Source organism: Labrus mixtus, chromosome 3 (genome assembly GCF_963584025.1).
Source record: "Labrus mixtus chromosome 3, fLabMix1.1, whole genome shotgun sequence".
NCBI classification, from domain to species: Eukaryota; Metazoa; Chordata; class Actinopteri; order Labriformes; family Labridae; genus Labrus; species Labrus mixtus.
Genome location: NC_083614.1, coordinates 34,887,709 through 34,907,506, shown reverse-complemented (window position 1 = coordinate 34,907,506; position 19,798 = coordinate 34,887,709). Strand labels below are relative to the sequence as shown.

The window sequence follows — 19,798 nt, the reverse complement described above, 5'->3', positions numbered from 1 at the left end:
TAGAGCCTTCAGTTATTAGGCCTTCTCATGGTACGGTCTCTAAATGTACTATGGGAGGTAGAGCCTTAAGTTATCAGGCCTGCTCGTGGTACCTATGGTCTTTAAATGTACTGTGGGAGATAGAGCCTTCAGTTATCAGACCTGCTCGTGGTACAGTCTCTAAATGTACTATGGGAGGTAGAGCCTTCAGTTATCAGGCCTGCTCGTGGTACAGTCTCTAAATGTACTATGGGAGGTAGAGCCTTCAGTTATCAGGCCTGCTCGTGGTACAGTCTCTAAATGTACTATGGGAGGTAGAGCCTTCAGTTATCAGGCCTGCTCGTGGTACAGTCTCTAAATGTACTATGGGAGGTAGAGCCTTCAGTTATCAGGCCTGCTCGTGGTACCTACGGTCTCTAAATGTAATATGGGAGGTAGAGCCTTCAGTTATCGGGCCTGCTCGTGGTACCTACGGTCTCTAAATGTACTATGGGAGGTAGAGCCTTCAGTTATCAGCCCTGCCCGTGGTACGGTCTCTAAATGTCATATGGGAGGTAGAGCCTTCAGTTATCAGACCTGCTCGTGGTACGGACTCTAAATATACTAAGGGAGGTAGAGCCTTCAGTTATCAGGCCTGCTCGTGGTACCTACGGTCTCTAAATGTACTACGGGAGGTAGAGCCTTCAGTTATCAGGCCTGCTCGTGGTACCTACGGTCTCTAAATGTAATACGGGAGGTAGAGCCTTCAGTTATCAGCCCTGCCCGTGCTACGGTCTCTAAATGTACTATGGGAGGTAGAGCCTTCCGTTATCAGGCCTGCTCGTGGTACCTACGGTCTCTAAATGTACTACGGGAGGTAGAGCCTTCAGTTATCAGGCCTGCTCGTGGTACCTACGGTCTTTAAATGTACTGTGGGAGATAGAGCCTTCAGTTATCAGACCTGCTCGTGGTACAGTCTCTAAATGTACTATGGGAGGTAGAGCCTTCAGTTATCAGGCCTGCTCGTGGTACCTACGGTTTCTAAATGTACTATGGGAGGTAGAGCCTTCCGTTATCAGGCCTGCTCATGGTACCTACGGTCTTTAAATGTACTGTGGGAGATAGAGCCTTCAGTTATCAGCCCTGCCCGTGGTACAGTCTCTAAATGTCATATGGGAGGTAGAGCCTTCAGTTATCAGGCCTGCTCGTGGTACCTACGGTCTCTAAATGTACTATTGGACGTAGAGCCTTCAGTTATCAGGCCTGCTCGTGGTACCTACGGTCTTTAAATGTACTGTGGGAGGTAGAGCCGTCAGTTATCAGGCCTGCTCGTGGTACCTATGGTCTCTAAATGTACTATGGGACGTAGAGCCTTCAGTTATCAGGCCTGCTCGTGGTACCTACGGTCTTTAAATGTACTGTGGGAGGTAGAGCCTTCAGTTATCAGACCTGCTCGTGGTACAGTCTCTAAATGTACTGTGGGAGGTAGAGCCTTCAGTTATCAGACCTGCTCGTGGTACAGTCTCTAAATGTACTATGGGAGGTAGAGCCTTCCGTTATCAGGACTGCTCGTGGTACCTACGGTCTCTAAATGTAATATGGGAGGTAGAGCCTTCAGTTATTAGGCCTTCTCATGGTACAGTCTCTAAATGTACTATGGGAGGTAGAGCCTTCAGTTATCAGGCCTGCTCGTGGTACCTACGGTCTCTAAATGTACAACGGGAGATAGAGCCTTCAGTCATCAGGCCTGCTCGTGGTACCTACGGTCTCTAAATGTACTATGGGAGGTACAGCCTTCAGTTATCAGGCCTGCTCGTGGTACCTACGGTCTCTAAATGTACTGTGGGAGGTAGAGCCTTCCGTCATCAGGCCTGCTCGTGGTACGTACGGTCTCTATATGTACTGTGGGAGGTAGAGCCTTCAGTTATCAGTCCTGCTCGTGGTACCTACGGTCTTTAAATGTACTGTGGAAGGTAGAGCCTTCAGTTATCAGACCTGCCCGTGGTACGGTCTCTAAATGTACAGTGGGAGGTAGAGCCTTCCGTTATCAGGCCTGCTCGTGGTACCTATGGTCTCTAAATGTACTAAGGGAGGTAGAGCCTTCCGTTATCAGACCTGCTTGTGGTACCTACGGTCTCCAAATGTAATATGAGAGGTAGAGCCTTCAGTTACCAGACCTGCTCGTGGTACGGAATCTAAATATACTATGGGAGGTAGAGCCTTCAGTTATCAGACCTGTTCGTGGTACGGACTCTAAATATACTATGGGAGGTAGAGCCTTCAGTTATCAGGCCTGCTCGTGGTACCTACGGTCTTTAAATGTACTGTGGGAGATAGAGCCTTCAGTTATCAGGCCTGCTCGTGGTACCTACGGTCTCCAAATGTAATATGAGAGGTAGAGCCTTCAGTTATCAGACCTGCTCGTGGTACGGACTCTAAATATACTATGGGAGGTAGAGCCTTCAGTTATTAGGCCTTCTCATGGTACGGTCTCTAAATGTACTATGGGAGGTAGAGCCTTAAGTTATCAGGCCTGCTCGTGGTACCTATGGTCTTTAAATGTACTGTGGGAGATAGAGCCTTCAGTTATCAGACCTGCTCGTGGTACAGTCTCTAAATGTACTATGGGAGGTAGAGCCTTCAGTTATCAGGCCTGCTCGTGGTACAGTCTCTAAATGTACTATGGGAGGTAGAGCCTTCAGTTATCAGGCCTGCTCGTGGTACAGTCTCTAAATGTACTATGGGAGGTAGAGCCTTCAGTTATCAGGCCTGCTCGTGGTACAGTCTCTAAATGTACTATGGGAGGTAGAGCCTTCAGTTATCAGGCCTGCTCGTGGTACCTACGGTCTCTAAATGTACTATGGGAGGTAGAGCCTTCAGTTATCAGCCCTGCCCGTGGTACGGTCTCTAAATGTCATATGGGAGGTAGAGCCTTCAGTTATCAGACCTGCTCGTGGTACGGACTCTAAATATACTAAGGGAGGTAGAGCCTTCAGTTATCAGGCCTGCTCGTGGTACCTACGGTCTCTAAATGTACTACGGGAGGTAGAGCCTTCAGTTATCAGGCCTGCTCGTGGTACCTACGGTCTCTAAATGTAATACGGGAGGTAGAGCCTTCAGTTATCAGCCCTGCCCGTGCTACGGTCTCTAAATGTACTATGGGAGGTAGAGCCTTCCGTTATCAGGCCTGCTCGTGGTACCTACGGTCTCTAAATGTACTACGGGAGGTAGAGCCTTCAGTTATCAGGCCTGCTCGTGGTACCTACGGTCTTTAAATGTACTGTGGGAGATAGAGCCTTCAGTTATCAGACCTGCTCGTGGTACAGTCTCTAAATGTACTATGGGAGGTAGAGCCTTCAGTTATCAGGCCTGCTCGTGGTACCTACGGTTTCTAAATGTACTATGGGAGGTAGAGCCTTCCGTTATCAGGCCTGCTCATGGTACCTACGGTCTTTAAATGTACTGTGGGAGGTAGAGCCTTCAGTTATCAGTCCTGCTCGTGGTACCTACGGTCTTTAAATGTACTGTGGAAGGTAGAGCCTTCAGTTATCAGACCTGCCCGTGGTACGGTCTCTAAATGTACAGTGGGAGGTAGACCCTTCCGTTATCAGGCCTGCTCGTGGTACCTATGGTCTCTAAATGTACTAAGGGAGGTAGAGCCTTCCGTTATCAGGCCTGCTCGTGGTACCTACGGTCTTTAAATGTACTGTGGGAGATAGAGCCTTCAGTTATCAGACCTGCTCGTGGTACAGTCTCTAAATGGACTATGGGAGGTAGAGCCGTCAGTTATCAGGCCTGCTCGTGGTACCTACGGTCTCTAAATGTCATATGGGAGGTAGAGCCTTCCGTTATCAGACCTGCTTGTGGTACCTACGGTCTCCAAATGTAATATGAGAGGTAGAGCCTTCAGTTATCAGACCTGCTCGTGGTACGGTCTCTAAATGTGCTATGGGAGGTAGAGCCTTCAGTTATCAGGCCTGCTCGTGGTACCTACGGTCTTTAAATGTACTGTGGGAGATAGAGCCTTCAGTTATCAGGCCTGCTCGTGGTACCTACGGTCTCCAAATGTAATATGAGAGGTAGAGCCTTCAGTTATCAGACCTGCTCGTGGTACCTACGGTCTCTAAATTTACTATGGGAAGTAGAGCCTTCAGTTATTAGGCCTTCTCATGGTACAGTCTCTAAATGTACTATGGGAGGTAGAGCCTTCAGTTATCAGGCCTGCTCGTGGTACCTACAGTCTCTAAATGTACTGTGGGAGGTAGAGCCTTCCGTCATCAGGCCTGCTCGTGGTACCTACGGTCTCTAAATGTACTATGGGAGATAGAGCCTTCAGTTATCAGACCTGCTCGTGGTACGGTCTCTAAATGTACTATGGGAGGTAGAGCCTTCAGTTATCAGGCCTGCTCGTGGTACCTACGGTCTTTAAATGTACTGTGGGAGATAGAGCCTTCAGTTATCAGCCCTGCCCGTGGTACGGTCTCTAAATGTCATATGGGAGGTAGAGCCTTCAGTTATCAGACCGGCTCGTGGTACGGACTCTAAATATATTAAGGGAGGTAGAGCCTTCAGTTATCAGGCCTGCTCGTGGTACCTACGGTCTCTAAATGTACTACGGGAGGTAGAGCCTTCAGTTATGAGGCCTGCTCGTGGTACCTACGGTCTCTAAATGTAATACGGGAGGTAGAGCCTTCAGTTATCAGGCCTGCTCCTGGTACCTACGGTCTTTAAATGTACTGTGGGAAGTAGAGCCTTCAGTTATTAGGCCTTCTCATGGTACAGTCTCTAAATGTAATATGAGAGGTAGAGCCTTCATTTATCAGAACTGCTCGTGGTACGGACTCTAACTATACTAAGGGAGGTAGAGCCTTCAGTTATCAGGCCTGCTCGTGGTACCTACGGTCTCTAAACGTACTACGGGAGGTAGAGCCTTCAGTTATCAGGCCTGCTCGTGGTACCTACGGTCTCTAAATTTACTATGGGAAGTAGAGCCTTCAGTTATTAGGCCTTCTCATGGTACGGTCTCTAAATGTACTATGGGAGGTAGAGCCTTCAGTTATCAGGCCTGCTCGTGGTACCTATGGTCTTTAAATGTACTGTGGGAGATAGAGCCTTCAGTTATCAGACCTGCTCGTGGTACAGTCTCTAAATGTACTATGGGAGGTAGAGCCTTCAGTTATCAGGCCTGCTCGTGGTACCTACGGTTTCTAAATGTACTATGGGAGGTAGAGCCTTCCGTTATCAGGCCTGCTCATGGTACCTACGGTCTTTAAATGTACTGTGGGAGATAGAGCCTTCAGTTATCAGCCCTGCCCGTGGTACAGTCTCTAAATGTCATATGGGAGGTAGAGCCTTCAGTTATCAGGCCTGCTCGTGGTACCTACGGTCTCTAAATGTACTATTGGACGTAGAGCCTTCAGTTATCAGGCCTGCTCGTGGTACCTACGGTCTTTAAATGTACTGTGGGAGGTAGAGCCTTCAGTTATCAGGCCTGCTCGTGGTACCTATGGTCTCTAAATGTACTATGGGACGTAGAGCCTTCAGTTATCAGGCCTGCTCGTGGTACCTACGGTCTTTAAATGTACTGTGGGAGGTAGAGCCTTCAGTTATCAGACCTGCTCGTGGTACAGTCTCTAAATGTACTGTGGGAGGTAGAGCCTTCAGTTATCAGACCTGCTCGTGGTACAGTCTCTAAATGTACTATGGGAGGTAGAGCCTTCCGTTATCAGGCCTGCTCGTGGTACCTACGGTCTCTAAATGTAATATGGGAGGTAGAGCCTTCAGTTATTAGGCCTTCTCATGGTACAGACTCTAAATGTACTATGGGAGGTAGAGCCTTCAGTTATCAGGCCTGCTCGTGGTACCTACGGTCTCTAAATGTACTACGGGAGATAGAGCCTTCAGTCATCAGGCCTGCTCGTGGTACCTACGGTCTCTAAATGTACTATGGGAGGTAGAGCCTTCAGTTATCAGTCCTGCTCGTGGTACCTACGGTCTTTAAATGTACTGTGGAAGGTAGAGCCTTCAGTTATCAGACCTGCCCGTGGTACGGTCTCTAAATGTACAGTGGGAGGTAGACCCTTCCGTTATCAGGCCTGCTCGTGGTACCTATGGTCTCTAAATGTACTAAGGGAGGTAGAGCCTTCCGTTATCAGGCCTGCTCGTGGTACCTACGGTCTTTAAATGTACTGTGGGAGGTAGAGCCTTCAGTTATCAGACCTGCTCGTGGTACAGTCTCTAAATGGACTATGGGAGGTAGAGCCTTCAGTTATCAGGCCTGCTCGTGGTACCTACGGTCTCTAAATGTCTTATGGGAGGTAGAGCTTTCCGTTATCAGACCTGCTTGTGGTACCTACGGTCTCCAAATGTAATATGAGAGGTAGAGCCTTCAGTTATCAGAACTGCTCGTGGTACGGAATCTAAATATACTATGGGAGGTAGAGCCTTCAGTTATCAGACCTGCTCGTGGTACGGACTCTAAATATACTATGGGAGGTAGAGCCTTCAGTTATCAGACCTGCTCGTGGTACGGTCTCTAAATGTGCTATGGGAGGTAGAGCCTTCAGTTATCAGGCCTGCTCGTGGTACCTACGGTCTTTAAATGTACTGTGGGAGATAGAGCCTTCAGTTATCAGGCCTGCTCGTGGTACCTACGGTCTCCAAATGTAATATGAGAGGTAGAGCCTTCAGTTATCAGAACTGCTCGTGGTACGGAATCTAAATATACTATGGGAGGTAGAGCCTTCAGTTATCAGGCCTGCTCGTGGTACCTACGGTCTTTAAATGTACTGTGGGAGATAGAGCCTTCAGTTATCAGACCTGCTCGTGGTACCTACGGTCTCTAAATTTACTATGGGAAGTAGAGCCTTCAGTTATTAGGCCTTCTCATGGTACAGTCTCTAAATGTACTATGGGAGGTAGAGCCTTCAGTTATCAGGCCTGCTCGTGGTACCTACGGTCTTTAAATGTACTGTGGGAGATAGAGCCTTCAGTTATCAGGCCTGCTCGTGGTACCTACGGTCTCCAAATGTAATATGAGAGGTAGAGCCTTCAGTTATCAGAACTGCTCGTGGTACGGAATCTAAATATACTATGGGAGGTAGAGCCTTCAGTTATCAGGCCTGCTCGTGGTACCTACGGTCTTTAAATGTACTGTGGGAGATAGAGCCTTCAGTTATCAGACCTGCTCGTGGTACCTACGGTCTCTAAATTTACTATGGGAAGTAGAGCCTTCAGTTATTAGGCCTTCTCATGGTACAGTCTCTAAATGTACTATGGGAGGTAGAGCCTTCAGTTATCAGGCCTGCTCGTGGTACCTACAGTCTCTAAATGTACTGTGGGAGGTAGAGCCTTCCGTCATCAGGCCTGCTCGTGGTACCTACGGTCTCTAAATGTACTGTGGGAGATAGAGCCTTCAGTTATCAGACCTGCTCGTGGTACGGTCTCTAAATGTACTATGGGAGGTAGAGCCTTCAGTTATCAGGCCTGCTCGTGGTACCTACGGTCTTTAAATGTACTGTGGGAGATAGAGCCTTCAGTTATCAGACCTGCTCGTGGTACCTACGGTTTCTAAATGTACTGTGGGAGGTAGAGCCTTCCGTTATCAGGCCTGCTCATGGTACCTACGGTCTTTAAATGTACTGTGGGAGGTAGAGCCTTCAGTTATCAGCCCTGCCCGTGGTACGGTCTCTAAATGTCACATGGGAGGTAGAGCCTTCCGTTATCAGACCTGCTCGTGGTACCTACGGTCTCTAAATGTACTATGGGACGTAGAGCCTTCAGTTATCAGGCCTGCTTGTGGTACCTACGGTCTCTAAATGTACTATGGGAGGTAGAGCCTTCCGTTATCAGGCCTGCTCGTGGTACCTACGGTCTCTAAATGTAATATGGGAGGTAGAGCCTTCAGTTATTAGGCCTTCTCATGGTACAGTCTCTAAATGTACTATGGGAGGTAGAGCCTTCAGTTATCAGGCCTGCTCGTGGTACCTACGGTCTCTAAATGTACTATGGGAGGTACAGCCTTCAGTTATCAGGCCTGCTCGTGGTACCTACGGTCTCTAAATGTACTGTGGGAGGTAGAGCCTTCAGTTATCAGCCCTGCCCGTGGTACGGTCTCTAAATGTCATATGGGAGGTAGAGCCTTCCGTTATCAGACCTGCTCGTGGTACCTACGGTCTCTAAATGTACTATGGGACGTAGAGCCTTCAGTTATCAGACCTGCTTGTGGTACCTACGGTCTCTAAATGTACTATGGGAGGTAGAGCCTTCCGTTATCAGGCCTGCTCGTGGTACCTACGGTCTCTAAATGTAATATGGGAGGTAGAGCCTTCAGTTATTAGGCCTTCTCATGGTACAGTCTCTAAATGTACTATGGGAGGTAGAGCCTTCAGTTATCAGGCCTGCTCGTGGTACCTACGGTCTCTAAATGTACTATGGGAGGTACAGCCTTCAGTTATCAGGCTGCTCTCCTCCTATTTTCTGTCTTTTCTTATAATTTTTAAACTCTGTTGAGAACACGCTTCAGGTATTAAGTTGTTCTCTTTACAGAATCAATGACCAGCTTATCAACGTTAAAACAGTAAAACTAATAAAACAAACTCTCTCATGTTTGTGCACGTCAACTTTATTTAAAGTTTTTCATCAAACCATTTCTCATCTACACAATCCCAAAATACAAAACCAACAGTTTATTTTATACTCTGACATTTAGTCTGTCGCTAAAAACAAACAAACAAACATGTAACATCAGACTAACAGCGTGTACTCATTACCCAGCAGCCCCCTGGACCAGGGAGACCAGGACAGAGCGCTGAAACACTCCCCTGAACTTTATTTATTCATCATGTGACCTCAGAGGGGCAAATGGTCCGTTTTAATATTCATGCGTTTGTCTGCAGGTTTAGGAAATTAAAAAGAAGAAATGACTCGATGTCAGGCGTCTGGGACTTCTGTATTTGTTGTCGTTTCATCCAAACAACTATAGATAACCTTTGATTTCTACTGGACACATATTGAAGGTCAAAAGTCTGATATCGTGACACCTCTGGTATGAACATTTGAACACGTCTCTGTAACGAGGGTTAGAGTTAGCTGTGACATCAGTTTAGCCTGCGGGGGGCGACAGACCCGTCTTCAGGTGTTCAGTGACGAGTCTCCTGTTGATGTTTGAGAGATGACGTATACAAGCAGCCTGTTAGCTTCTCTTATCTACAAAAATCCTGAGCAGCTGATTGGCTGTGTGATGACGCTACACTCTCCACAGGACAACCCTGTCACACTATCCTGACCAGCTTTACCTCCCGCTCTCTCAGGTTAACCTCCTCTGATGATGCCACGTCTGAACTGAATCCTGATTGGTCCCTCTGTCTTGATGACAGAAAAATAAACAGTTTCATTGTAACTGATCGCTGCTGACCCTGGTTGATCACTTCCTGTCACCTGCCATCAGCTGGCTCCACCCCCTAACCTGTTTGTTACGTTAGAGAGAGAATCTGTCATCACTGATCTTTAGGATTTTTATTTTCTGAAACATTAAAAACAAACTCTGAGATTAAAACTACAACCAAAGTTCAGAGGAGCTCAAACCGGCTGCTGGGTAACTACACAGCATCTAACTGTGTGTGTGTGTGTGTGTGTGTGTGTGTGTTGTATTAGTTGTCATGGAAACATCATAATTGACACGCAGACTCCTCCTCCTCCCGGCGCCTTGCTCAAAGGCAACAGGAAGTGACAGTGTTAGTGACTGAAGGCCCCGAACAGAAAGAGGAAAGAGGAAGCGAAGGCGTTGGGGGGAGGAGTTATGGTCAGTGTGTGTGGCAGCCACACCTCCCGGGGCTGATGGGAAATATTGCTCTGTGTTTATTTGAGGTCCAGCACCATGGTGGCCGGGTTCTCCAGGTACTCCCTCCACAGGTTGGAGAAGCGACACATGGTGGCGCCGTCAATGATCCGATGATCGGCCGACCAGCTGACGTTCATGATGTGAGCTCGGACCACCTGACCGCCGGCGTCAAACCGAGGAAGAACCTGAGGACGAAACAAGGTTTAAAAACTGATCTTGAAAAGGTAATTTAATCTCATAAACATAAAGTGTTATTCACGATGATCAGAATGTGGTGTTCCCCAGGGCTCTATGCTCAGACCACTGCTTTTTGAACGTCAGTTTATTCTCAAGCGATGCTCAATCAATCAATCTTTATTTGTATATCTCAGGTTTGTGTTCCCGCCCAGCTAACACCATCAGCTAACACCATCAGCTCACACCATCAGCTAACACCATCAGCTAACACCATCAGCTCACACCATCAGCTCACACCATCAGCCATCAGCTCACACCATCAGCTCACACCATCAGCCATCAGCTCACACCATCAGCTCACACCATCAGCTAACACCATCAGCTCACACTCAGTTTAACTTGAGATGGTGCAGTGCAGACGCGTCTCGTCCTTCAGTCTAAATCTGATTGGATGACATGCAGAGGATTCAAATCTTTTCTGTCGCTGATAACACTATCTCTTTCTCTCTAATTCAGTATGGGGGTTTTCTAACGGCCTGATGAACCTTGTATTCCAGGTACCTGGAAAAGTTCTCACCTGGATTTTTCCCAGAGCTCCGATTGCGACTTCAGGAGGCAGAATGACGGGTTTAGCATACGTCCCTCCGATCTGGATCACAAACAACAAACAGATTAAAGTCAGGACTTCATGCTCATGGGTTCAGTCGATGTTTCTGTTGTTGTTAGACTCACTGATCCGATGTTGGACAGGGTGAAGGTCCCCCCGCTCAGCTCGTTGGTCCCCAGCTGACCTGCGGCGCCGAGTGTCTGCAGACGGTTTAACTCGAGAGCGATGTCGAACACGCTGAGTAGCTGAACGTTCTTCACGCTCGGAACCAGCAGACCCTGAATCGTGTCCATCGCCAGGCCGATGTTATGAGACGCCTGCAACAAAGGAAACATCAGCAACATCAGGTCTACAGCAACATCAGGTCTACAGGACTACAGCAACATCAGGACTACAGCAACATCAGGTCTACAGGACTACAGCAACATCAGGTCTACAGCAACATCAGGACTACAGGACCACAGCAACATCAGGTCTACAGGACTACAGCAACATCAGGTCTACAGCAACATCAGCACTACAAGACCACAGCAACATCAGGTCTACAGGACTACAGCAACATCAGGTCTACAGGACTACAGCAACATCAGGTCTACAGCAACATCAGGTCTACAGGACTACAGCAACATCAGGTCTACAGCAACATCAGGTCTACAGGACTACAGCAACATCAGGTCTACAGGACTACAGCAACATCAGGTCTACAGGAAACAGGAGCTCCAGAGCGCACAGCCCGCGTCAGGTGGACACGGGGACGTTTTTTACCTTTTGTCTAAAACAATTAATTATCCAGTTCTGGTGTCTAGGACTTCTATTTGTGTTGTCACAAATTGATATTAATATGGTTTGATTTGATGAATCATATTCATGTTTAATAATCTGATATCCTCACCTTGTACGTGATGTTCTGGCAGCCTTCATCCACGGAGGCGTTCAGGATTGGAAAGTGCAGGAGGCCAATGGAGGCGGCCTGGACCAATGAGAGCACAGTGTTAAGGTCAAGTAACCAATCAGCTTTGACATGAAGGTGTCCATCAGCTGTTCAGAGTCTCACCTTGATGAAGAAGGGCATGTAGCTCAGTTTAATCCCCCGGGACTCGGCCGTGGACTTGAGCTCTGCTCTCAGAGTGACCAGGCGGCTCAGGTCCACCTCATCACAGTACCCGAAGTGAGGAATCTTCAGCGCCGCCGTCATCGTCTTCACCATCGCTTTGTGGAAACCTGGAGACCACAGAACGCACATCACCTGATCTGTTCATACCTTTCACCTGGAGCCGGAAAACAGTAAACTTCCTGTTAGGTCATCCACAGGTGTTCAAGCTACGATATATAAACGCACCTTTCAGCGGCTCTGTCACGTCCTTTCCAGTGAAGACAGGTTTGGGTGTTGTAGGTGGAGCTTTGACGGCGACTGGAGTGCTTATAGGCCTGGCAACAGAAGCTGCTTGGGGCGTGGCCGGGGGCGGAGTCTGGATCTCCTGGAATAAGGTCGGAGGTATGATGGCTCCGGTCTGCCTTGCCAGGAAGTTCAGGATGTCCTCCTTCAGGATCCGACCATCTTTCCCCGTGCCCACCACCTCACTGAGCTTTATCTGAGGGGACGGACCAGACACCTGTTACACCTGACACACCTGTACCATCTGACACACCTGTTACACCTGTACCACCTGACACACCCGTTACACCTGACACACCCGTTACACCTGTACCACCCGTTACACCTGACACACCTGTACCACCTGACACACCCGTTACACCTGTACCACCTGATACACCCGTTACACCTGACACACCTGTACCACCTGACACACCCGTTACACCTGTACCACCTGACACACCTGACACACCTGTACCACCTGACACACCCGTTACACCTGACACACCTGTTACACCTGTACCACCTGACACACCCGTTACACCTGACACACCCGTTACACCTGTACCACCTGACACACCCGTTACACCTGACACACCCGTTACACCTGACACACCTGTACCACCTGACACACCCGTTACACCTGACACACCCGCTACACCTGACACACCCGTTACACCTGACACACCTGTACCACCTGACACACCCGTTACACCTGACACACCTGTACCACCTGACACACCCGTTACACCTGACACACCTGTACCACCTGACACACCTGTTACACCTGTACCACCTGACACACCCGTTACACCTGACACACCCGTTACACCTGTACCACCTGACACACCCGTTACACCTGACACACCCGTTACACCTGACACACCTGTACCACCTGACACACCCGTTACACCTGATACACCCGCTACACCTGACACACCCGTTACACCTGACACACCTGTACCACCTGACACACCCGTTACACCTGACACACCTGTACCACCTGACACACCCGTTACACCTGACACACCCGTTACACCTGACACACCTGTTACACCTGTACCACCTGACACACCCGTTACACCTGACACACCCGTTACACCTGTACCACCTGACACACCCGTTACACCTGACACACCCGTTACACCTGACACACCTGTACCACCTGACACACCCGCTACACCTGACACACCCGTTACACCTGACACACCTGTACCACCTGACACACCCGTTACACCTGACACACCTGTACCACCTGACACACCCGTTACACCTGACACACCTGTACCACCTGACAGGTTTTACTGGGACACTGGAGTCAGACTTACGTTGTTCTCCATGGCGAGGCGTCTGACGGCGGGCGTGGCCTGGGTCTTGTGACCTTTGATCTCCTGGTGGGTGTGTTCTTCTTGGGCCATGGCGGGCGTCTCCACCACGTCCTCCTCCTGGATCACCTCTGCAGAACAGGTAGGCTTTCAGTCTGGATCAAACAGAACAACAGATCACCTGGTTCAGGTGAACGTGTCTCACCTGAGCTGGACTCCGTCTCGATGTCGACCAGCGGCTTGCCCACGAGGGCGATGGCGTCCACGTCGTAGTAGAGTTTCTTGATGACCCCGTCGTAACGGCTGGTGATGGTGACGGACGCCTTGTCGCTCTGAACCTCACAGATGCTGTCGAACTGAGAAACCTTATCTCCCTCCTTTACGTACCTGCAAACGACCCCGACAGCTTCAGAAACGAACACGAGAGGACACACGCCATACATCTCTCTGGCCCCGCCCACAACTCTCTGTATGAGGCAGCAGCTTTAAATGTCACGAAGCGATGTGGCGTTAGCTAGTGCTACATTATAACTGAACTAAACTCCCCTTGAGTAAAACAAGAATATTACATTTTGTGTGTGTGTGTGTGTGTGTGTGTGTGTGTGTGTGTGTGTGTGTGTGTGTGTGTGTGTGTGTAGACGTACCACTCCTTCACCGTCACCTCCATGATTCCTTCCCCGATGTCGGACAGTTTGAACTGGACGATCGGTCCTCGGCTCACTGAAGCAGAAACACATCGATGACATCACAACACCTGAAACCTGAACTTTTAAAGATATATAAATATAGAATATTTATATTCTATATTTATATTCTATATGAATATTCTATATTTATATTCTACATTTGTATATATCGGTCTCTGGTCCTGATCTAACCCCACAGCTCTCTGACCGGTCTCTGGTCCTGATCTAACCCCACAGCTCTCTGACCGGTCTCTGGTCCTGATCTAACCCCACAGCTCCCTGACCGGTCTCTGGTCCTGATCTAACCCCACAGCTCCCTGACCGGTCTCTGGTCCTGATCTAACCCCACAGCTCCCTGACCGGTCTCTGGTCCTGATCTAACCCCACAGCTCCCTGACCGGTCTCTGGTCCTGATCTAACCCCACAGCTCTCTGACCGGTCTCTGGTCCTGATCTAACCCCACAGCTCCCTGACCGGTCTCTGGTCCTGATCTAACCCCACAGCTCCCTGACCGGTCTCTGGTCCTGATCTAACCCCACAGCTCTCTGACCGGTCTCTGGTCCTGATCTAACCCCACAGCTCTCTGACTGGTCTCTGGTCTGACTTTAAGTTTAGATCCTCTGTACTGGTCCAGGTTCAGATTCTCTCCTGCAGGTGTGGACTTACCTGTGGCGGTGTGCAGCGTCCTGAACGTCGGCATGTTTCTGTCACACCTGAAGACGAGCGGCTGAACGCTTCTGTCAGACCTGAAGGACTGCAGCCGGAAACATCTCCGCCGATACTGCTGACTGAGCTGACAGGAAGACAACAAGAGGGGCGGGGGTTAGGGTCTCATCTCACTGTGTCTTTAGCGTGCAGCAGACGTCTAACCATGAGCTCGGACTGGACCGGATAATCAGCTTTTATTACCTGATGTTGCTGTAGTTCTGAGGGGGGGGGGGGGGGGGGGGGTGCAGAGAGGGGGGGGGAATGCTGTTCCCACTACTGTTAGCATGCTGTTAGCATGCTGTCTCCTCCAGCTCTGTGACCCTGCAGCTCGTTCGTCTGCAGGATGCTAACTGAAGCTAACTGAAGCTAACTGCAGCTTTTAGCACCTGGTGGACAGGTGGACAGGTGGACAGGTGGACTGGCAGCCTGTCAGCAGCAGGATGCTCGCTCTGTTTTGATGTCTTTCTGTTAGCATTAGCATCAGAATAAACATACCCAATCTGCCGGGGTGACGTCAGTCTGTGTTAGCTCCACGTTAGCAGCAGATGCTAACAAACAGCCACAGAAAGCGGAAACACGTCAAGTAGAGAAGTTTATAAAGTTAGTTTTTCTCACCAGCCGTCTGAACACAGTGAAGGAGCCTCTGGTCACCGCCGCCATCTTTCCTCTCTGCTGCCGCAAACGCTCTGACGTCACAGCTGCACGCCCCTCTCAGGAACCAATCACAGCGCAGCTCTCCAGCGGTTCTTCTTCTTCTGAATTCAGAGTAGACGTCGCTCTGCTGCCCCCAACAATAACACAAGTTCAGACTGTCAATACATTCTATACAGTCTGTGGTCTGACGTCACACAGCTCAGGCCCCGCCCACTCTGTAGTCCAGTCTGTGGTCTGACGTCACACATGTTATACGAGCAGGGTATGTCTGTCTGTGAATGGCTTAGTGCGCGTGTGTGGGTGGGAGGAGCGAGAGAGAGAGAACGAGGAGAGTGTGTGCGTTCGGCGGGTGTGTGCGTTCGGAGGAGGTTGTTGTCTCTGCACCACGTGGTCAGTTTGTCTCATCAGTGATTGGTCAGCAGGGTGAGGCTCCTGTGAACAGCGTTCTGACAGACGGTTAGATAATATTTCAAAATAAAAGTCTCAAGATTTACATTTTATTGATCCCTCAAGGGGAAAATTCAGTTTTTACACTCTGTAGTCATGAACACACACACTGAAGTACACACACACACACACACACACACTGAAGTATACACACACACACTGAAGTATACACACACACACTGAAGTATACACACACACACACACACTGAAGTATACACACACACACACTGAAGTATACACACACACACACACACACACACACACACACTGAAGTATACACACACACACAGACACTGAAGTATACACACACACACACACACACTGAAGTATACACACACACACACACACTGAAGTATACACACACACACTGAAGTATACACACACTGAAGTATACACACACACACACACTGAAGTATACACACACACACACACTGAAGTATACACACACACACACACTGAAGTATACACACACACACTGAAGTATACACACACACACACACACACTGAAGTATACACACACACACACTGAAGTATACACACACACACTGAAGTATACACACACACACACTGAAGTATACACACAAACTGAAGTATACACACACACACTGAAGTATATACACACACACTGAAGTATACACACACACACTGAAGTATACACACACACACTGAAGTATATACACACACTGAAGTATACACACACACACACTGAAGTATACACACACACACTGAAGTATACACACACACACAAGTATATACACATGAACACACACACTGAAGTACACGCACACACACACACTGAAGTATATACACATGAACACACACACACATGAACACACACATACTGAAGTATATACACATGAACACACACACTGAAGTATACACACACACACACTGAAGTATACACACACACACACTGAAGTATACACACACACACTGAAGTATACACACACACACACTGAAGTATACACATACACACACACACACTGAAGTATACACACACTGAAGTATACACACACACACTGAAGTATACACACACACACTGAAGTATACACACACACACACACACTGAAGTATACACACACACTGAAGTATACACACACACTGAAGTATACACACACACACTGAAGTATACACGCACACACTGAAGTATACACACACACACACACACTGAAGTATACACACACACACACTGAAGTATACACACACACACTGAAGTATACACACACACTGAAGTATACACACACACTGAAGTATACACACACACACTGAAGTATACACACACACTGAAGTATACACACACACACTGAAGTATACACGCACACACTGAAGTATACACACACACTGAAGTATATACACACACACTAAAGTATACACACACACACTGAAGTATACACACACACACACAAGTATATACACATGAACACACACACTGAAGTACACGCACACACACACACTGAAGTATATACACATGAACACACACACTGAAGTATATACACATGAACACACACACACACATGAACACACACATACTGAAGTATATACACATGAACACACACACACATGAACACACACATACTGAAGTATATACACATGAACACACACACTGAAGTATATACACACACTGAAGTATATACACATAAACACACACACTGAAGTATATACACACACTGAAGTATATACACATAAACACACACACTGAAGTATACACACACACACACACACACTGAAGTATACACACACACTGAAGTATATACACATAAACACACACACTGAAGTATACACACACGAACACACACACATGAACACACACACACACACACACTGAAGTATATACACACACACACACTGAAGTATATACACATAAACACACACACTGAAGTATACACACACACACACACACACACTGAAGTATACACACACACTGAAGTATATACACATAAACACACACACTGAAGTATACACACACGAACACACACACATGAACACACACACACACACACTGAAGTATATACACATGAACACACACACACTGAAGTATATACACATGAACACACACACACACACACACTGAAGTATACACACACGAACACACACACATGAACACACACACACACACACTGAAGTATACACACATGAACACACACAGGCTGAAACAGGATCTTATGAACATGCACTAATGGAGAGATGTCGGAGTGACTGGGCGGCCCACAGCGGGCGCTCCTGAGCTGGTGGTGTTTGGTGCCTTGCTCGGGGGCACCTCAGCAGTGCTCAGGCACCTCTCCAGCTACTAGACCAACTTCCATGTTTGGAATCCGCACCGGGACATGAACACAGGCTCAGCTGGATTATTGAAAACTGTTCCATCATGGGTCAGGGTTTAGTTGGTGCCCACATACCCAGAGATCTCTGGAGGGAACGCCTCAGAATCCCCCAGGAGGAGGAGCTGGACATGTTGTGGGTGGGGGGGGGACATTTTGAATGATCTGTCTTGTCCCCACAGGCGGTCTTGTCCCTACAGGCGGTCTTGTCCCCACAGGCGGTCTTGTCCCTACAGGCGGTCTTGTCCCTACAGGGGGACTTGTCCCCACAGGCGGTCTTGTCCCTACAGGGGGTCTTGTCCCTACAGGGGGTCTTGTCCCCACAGGCGGTCTTGTCCCTACAGGGAGACTTGTCCCCACAGGGGGACTTGTCCCCACAGGCGGTCTTGTCCCTACAGGGGGTCTTGTCCCTACAGGGGGTCTTGTCCCTACAGGGGGTCTTGTCCCCACAGGCGGTCTTGTCCCTACAGGGAGACTTGTCCCCACAGGGGGACTTGTCCCCACAGGCGGTCTTGTCCCTACAGGGGGTCTTGTCCCTACAGGCAGTCTTGTCCCCACAGGCGGTCTTGTCCCTACAGGCGGTCTTGTCCCTACAGGCTGAGATACTGCGACCTCTTCCTCATAGGGTTAGGGTTAGAGACTCTTTTCAAACAGCAGAGGGCAGAGTTTAAAACAGAACTTCTCTGCACAGTGACTCTGCAGCATCCTGCCGGAGGCGTCAACCAGCGAGATATACTGAACAACATCGGAAATACTTTTCAAAATAAAAGGGCAAAGCTCGTTAAATCAAAACCAAAGAAGCATCTTAAGTACAGAGAAAGAGTTAAAGTGTGTGAAACAGAGACTCACTGAGATCAGATCCTGGACAGAAGTTTATCACATGTCATTAATCACCAAAAACACAACAAAATAAAATGTAAACATTCTGCCTACATTATTATAAATGAACTTTTCAAAATTAGATTCAATGTTTTACTGTAAATATTATTATTATAACCTTGAACTCTATTATTTTCTTCACATCACAACACATTTCTTTCAAAGGTGATGACATTATAACAGAAAGAAATCGATCAATAATACATCTATCATTGTAATCATTATTATTATTTATATAATTTATGCATCATTTTATTTTCTTCTAACTTTATTATGAATTGTTTATTTTGGTGTCTTTAAAATAAAGGTATTCCTTTTTTTATTTCAGAGCCATAATGTTTATATATCACATTTCAATAAAAAAAAACATCTTATTTTGATAGTGACCGGAAGTAGCTGAGTAACTTGAGTGTCGGAGAAGTTGATAGAAGAAGAATCCAAACAGTGCGGTACCGGAGCAGCTGAGAAACTGTTGAAACGTGTTTGTTGTGTTTGTGAAGATGGAGTCCGCGGTGCAGATAGACGGCAGCGTGATGGAGGGAGTGAGTATTTCTTTATTTAATCACCATGGCAACTGTTTCAAACAACTGTTTCACACTTTACACCGAGAGGCGGCTGTTGTTCTGCGCTGCTAACATGCTAACAGAAGGCTAGCTGCCGGTACCCGGTGATGAACTGATGTTTGTTCTCTCCCCCGGTGTCGGTTCCCCTCAGGGCGGACAGATCCTCAGGGTGTCCGCGGCCCTCAGCTGCATCACCGGCTCCGCCATCAAAATCTCCAAAATCCGAGCCGGCAGGAGCACACCGGGGCTCAGGTGAGTTA

General features: G+C 48.1%; 2 protein-coding genes across 2 annotated transcripts in view; one reads left to right on the top strand and one right to left on the bottom strand.

Annotated features, from left to right (window-relative positions):
* Positions 1-8,560: 8,560 nt before the first annotated feature.
* dbt (dihydrolipoamide branched chain transacylase E2) lies at positions 8,561-15,437 on the bottom strand. The gene is made up of 11 exons (XM_061034757.1): positions 15,293-15,437; positions 14,636-14,762; positions 13,928-14,003; positions 13,489-13,670; positions 13,287-13,414; positions 11,923-12,175; positions 11,638-11,804; positions 11,476-11,553; positions 10,709-10,900; positions 10,554-10,625; positions 8,561-9,984 (listed from the first exon to the last, which is right to left on the bottom strand). The coding sequence occupies exons 1-11, from the start codon at positions 15,335-15,337 to the stop codon at positions 9,817-9,819; spliced, it is 1,488 nt and encodes a 495-aa protein (XP_060890740.1). The 5' UTR covers positions 15,338-15,437; the 3' UTR covers positions 8,561-9,816.
* Positions 15,438-19,367: 3,930 nt separating this feature from the next.
* The window catches only part of rtca (RNA 3'-terminal phosphate cyclase), a 22,308-nt gene continuing 21,877 nt past the window's right edge, over positions 19,368-19,798 (top strand). The window contains exons 1-2 of the mRNA XM_061034756.1: positions 19,368-19,517; positions 19,690-19,790. Of these exons, the coding sequence (XP_060890739.1) occupies positions 19,476-19,517; positions 19,690-19,790 (143 nt within the window). The 5' untranslated portion in view covers positions 19,368-19,475. The remainder of the gene's footprint in view (positions 19,518-19,689; positions 19,791-19,798) is intronic.

Excerpts from the sequence above, each read along its gene's own strand:
- dbt (XM_061034757.1), bottom strand. The coding sequence starts at position 15,337 with ATGGCGGCGGTGACCAGAGGCTCCTTCACTGTGTTCAGACGGCTG. Across the intron at positions 14,763-15,292 it reads TCACTGTGTTCAGACGGCTG|CTCAGTCAGCAGTATCGGCG; the intron begins GTGAGAAAAACT and ends TCTTCCTGTCAG. Across the intron at positions 11,554-11,637 it reads ACATGCCCTTCTTCATCAAG|GCCGCCTCCATTGGCCTCCT; the intron begins GTGAGACTCTGA and ends TCATTGGTCCAG.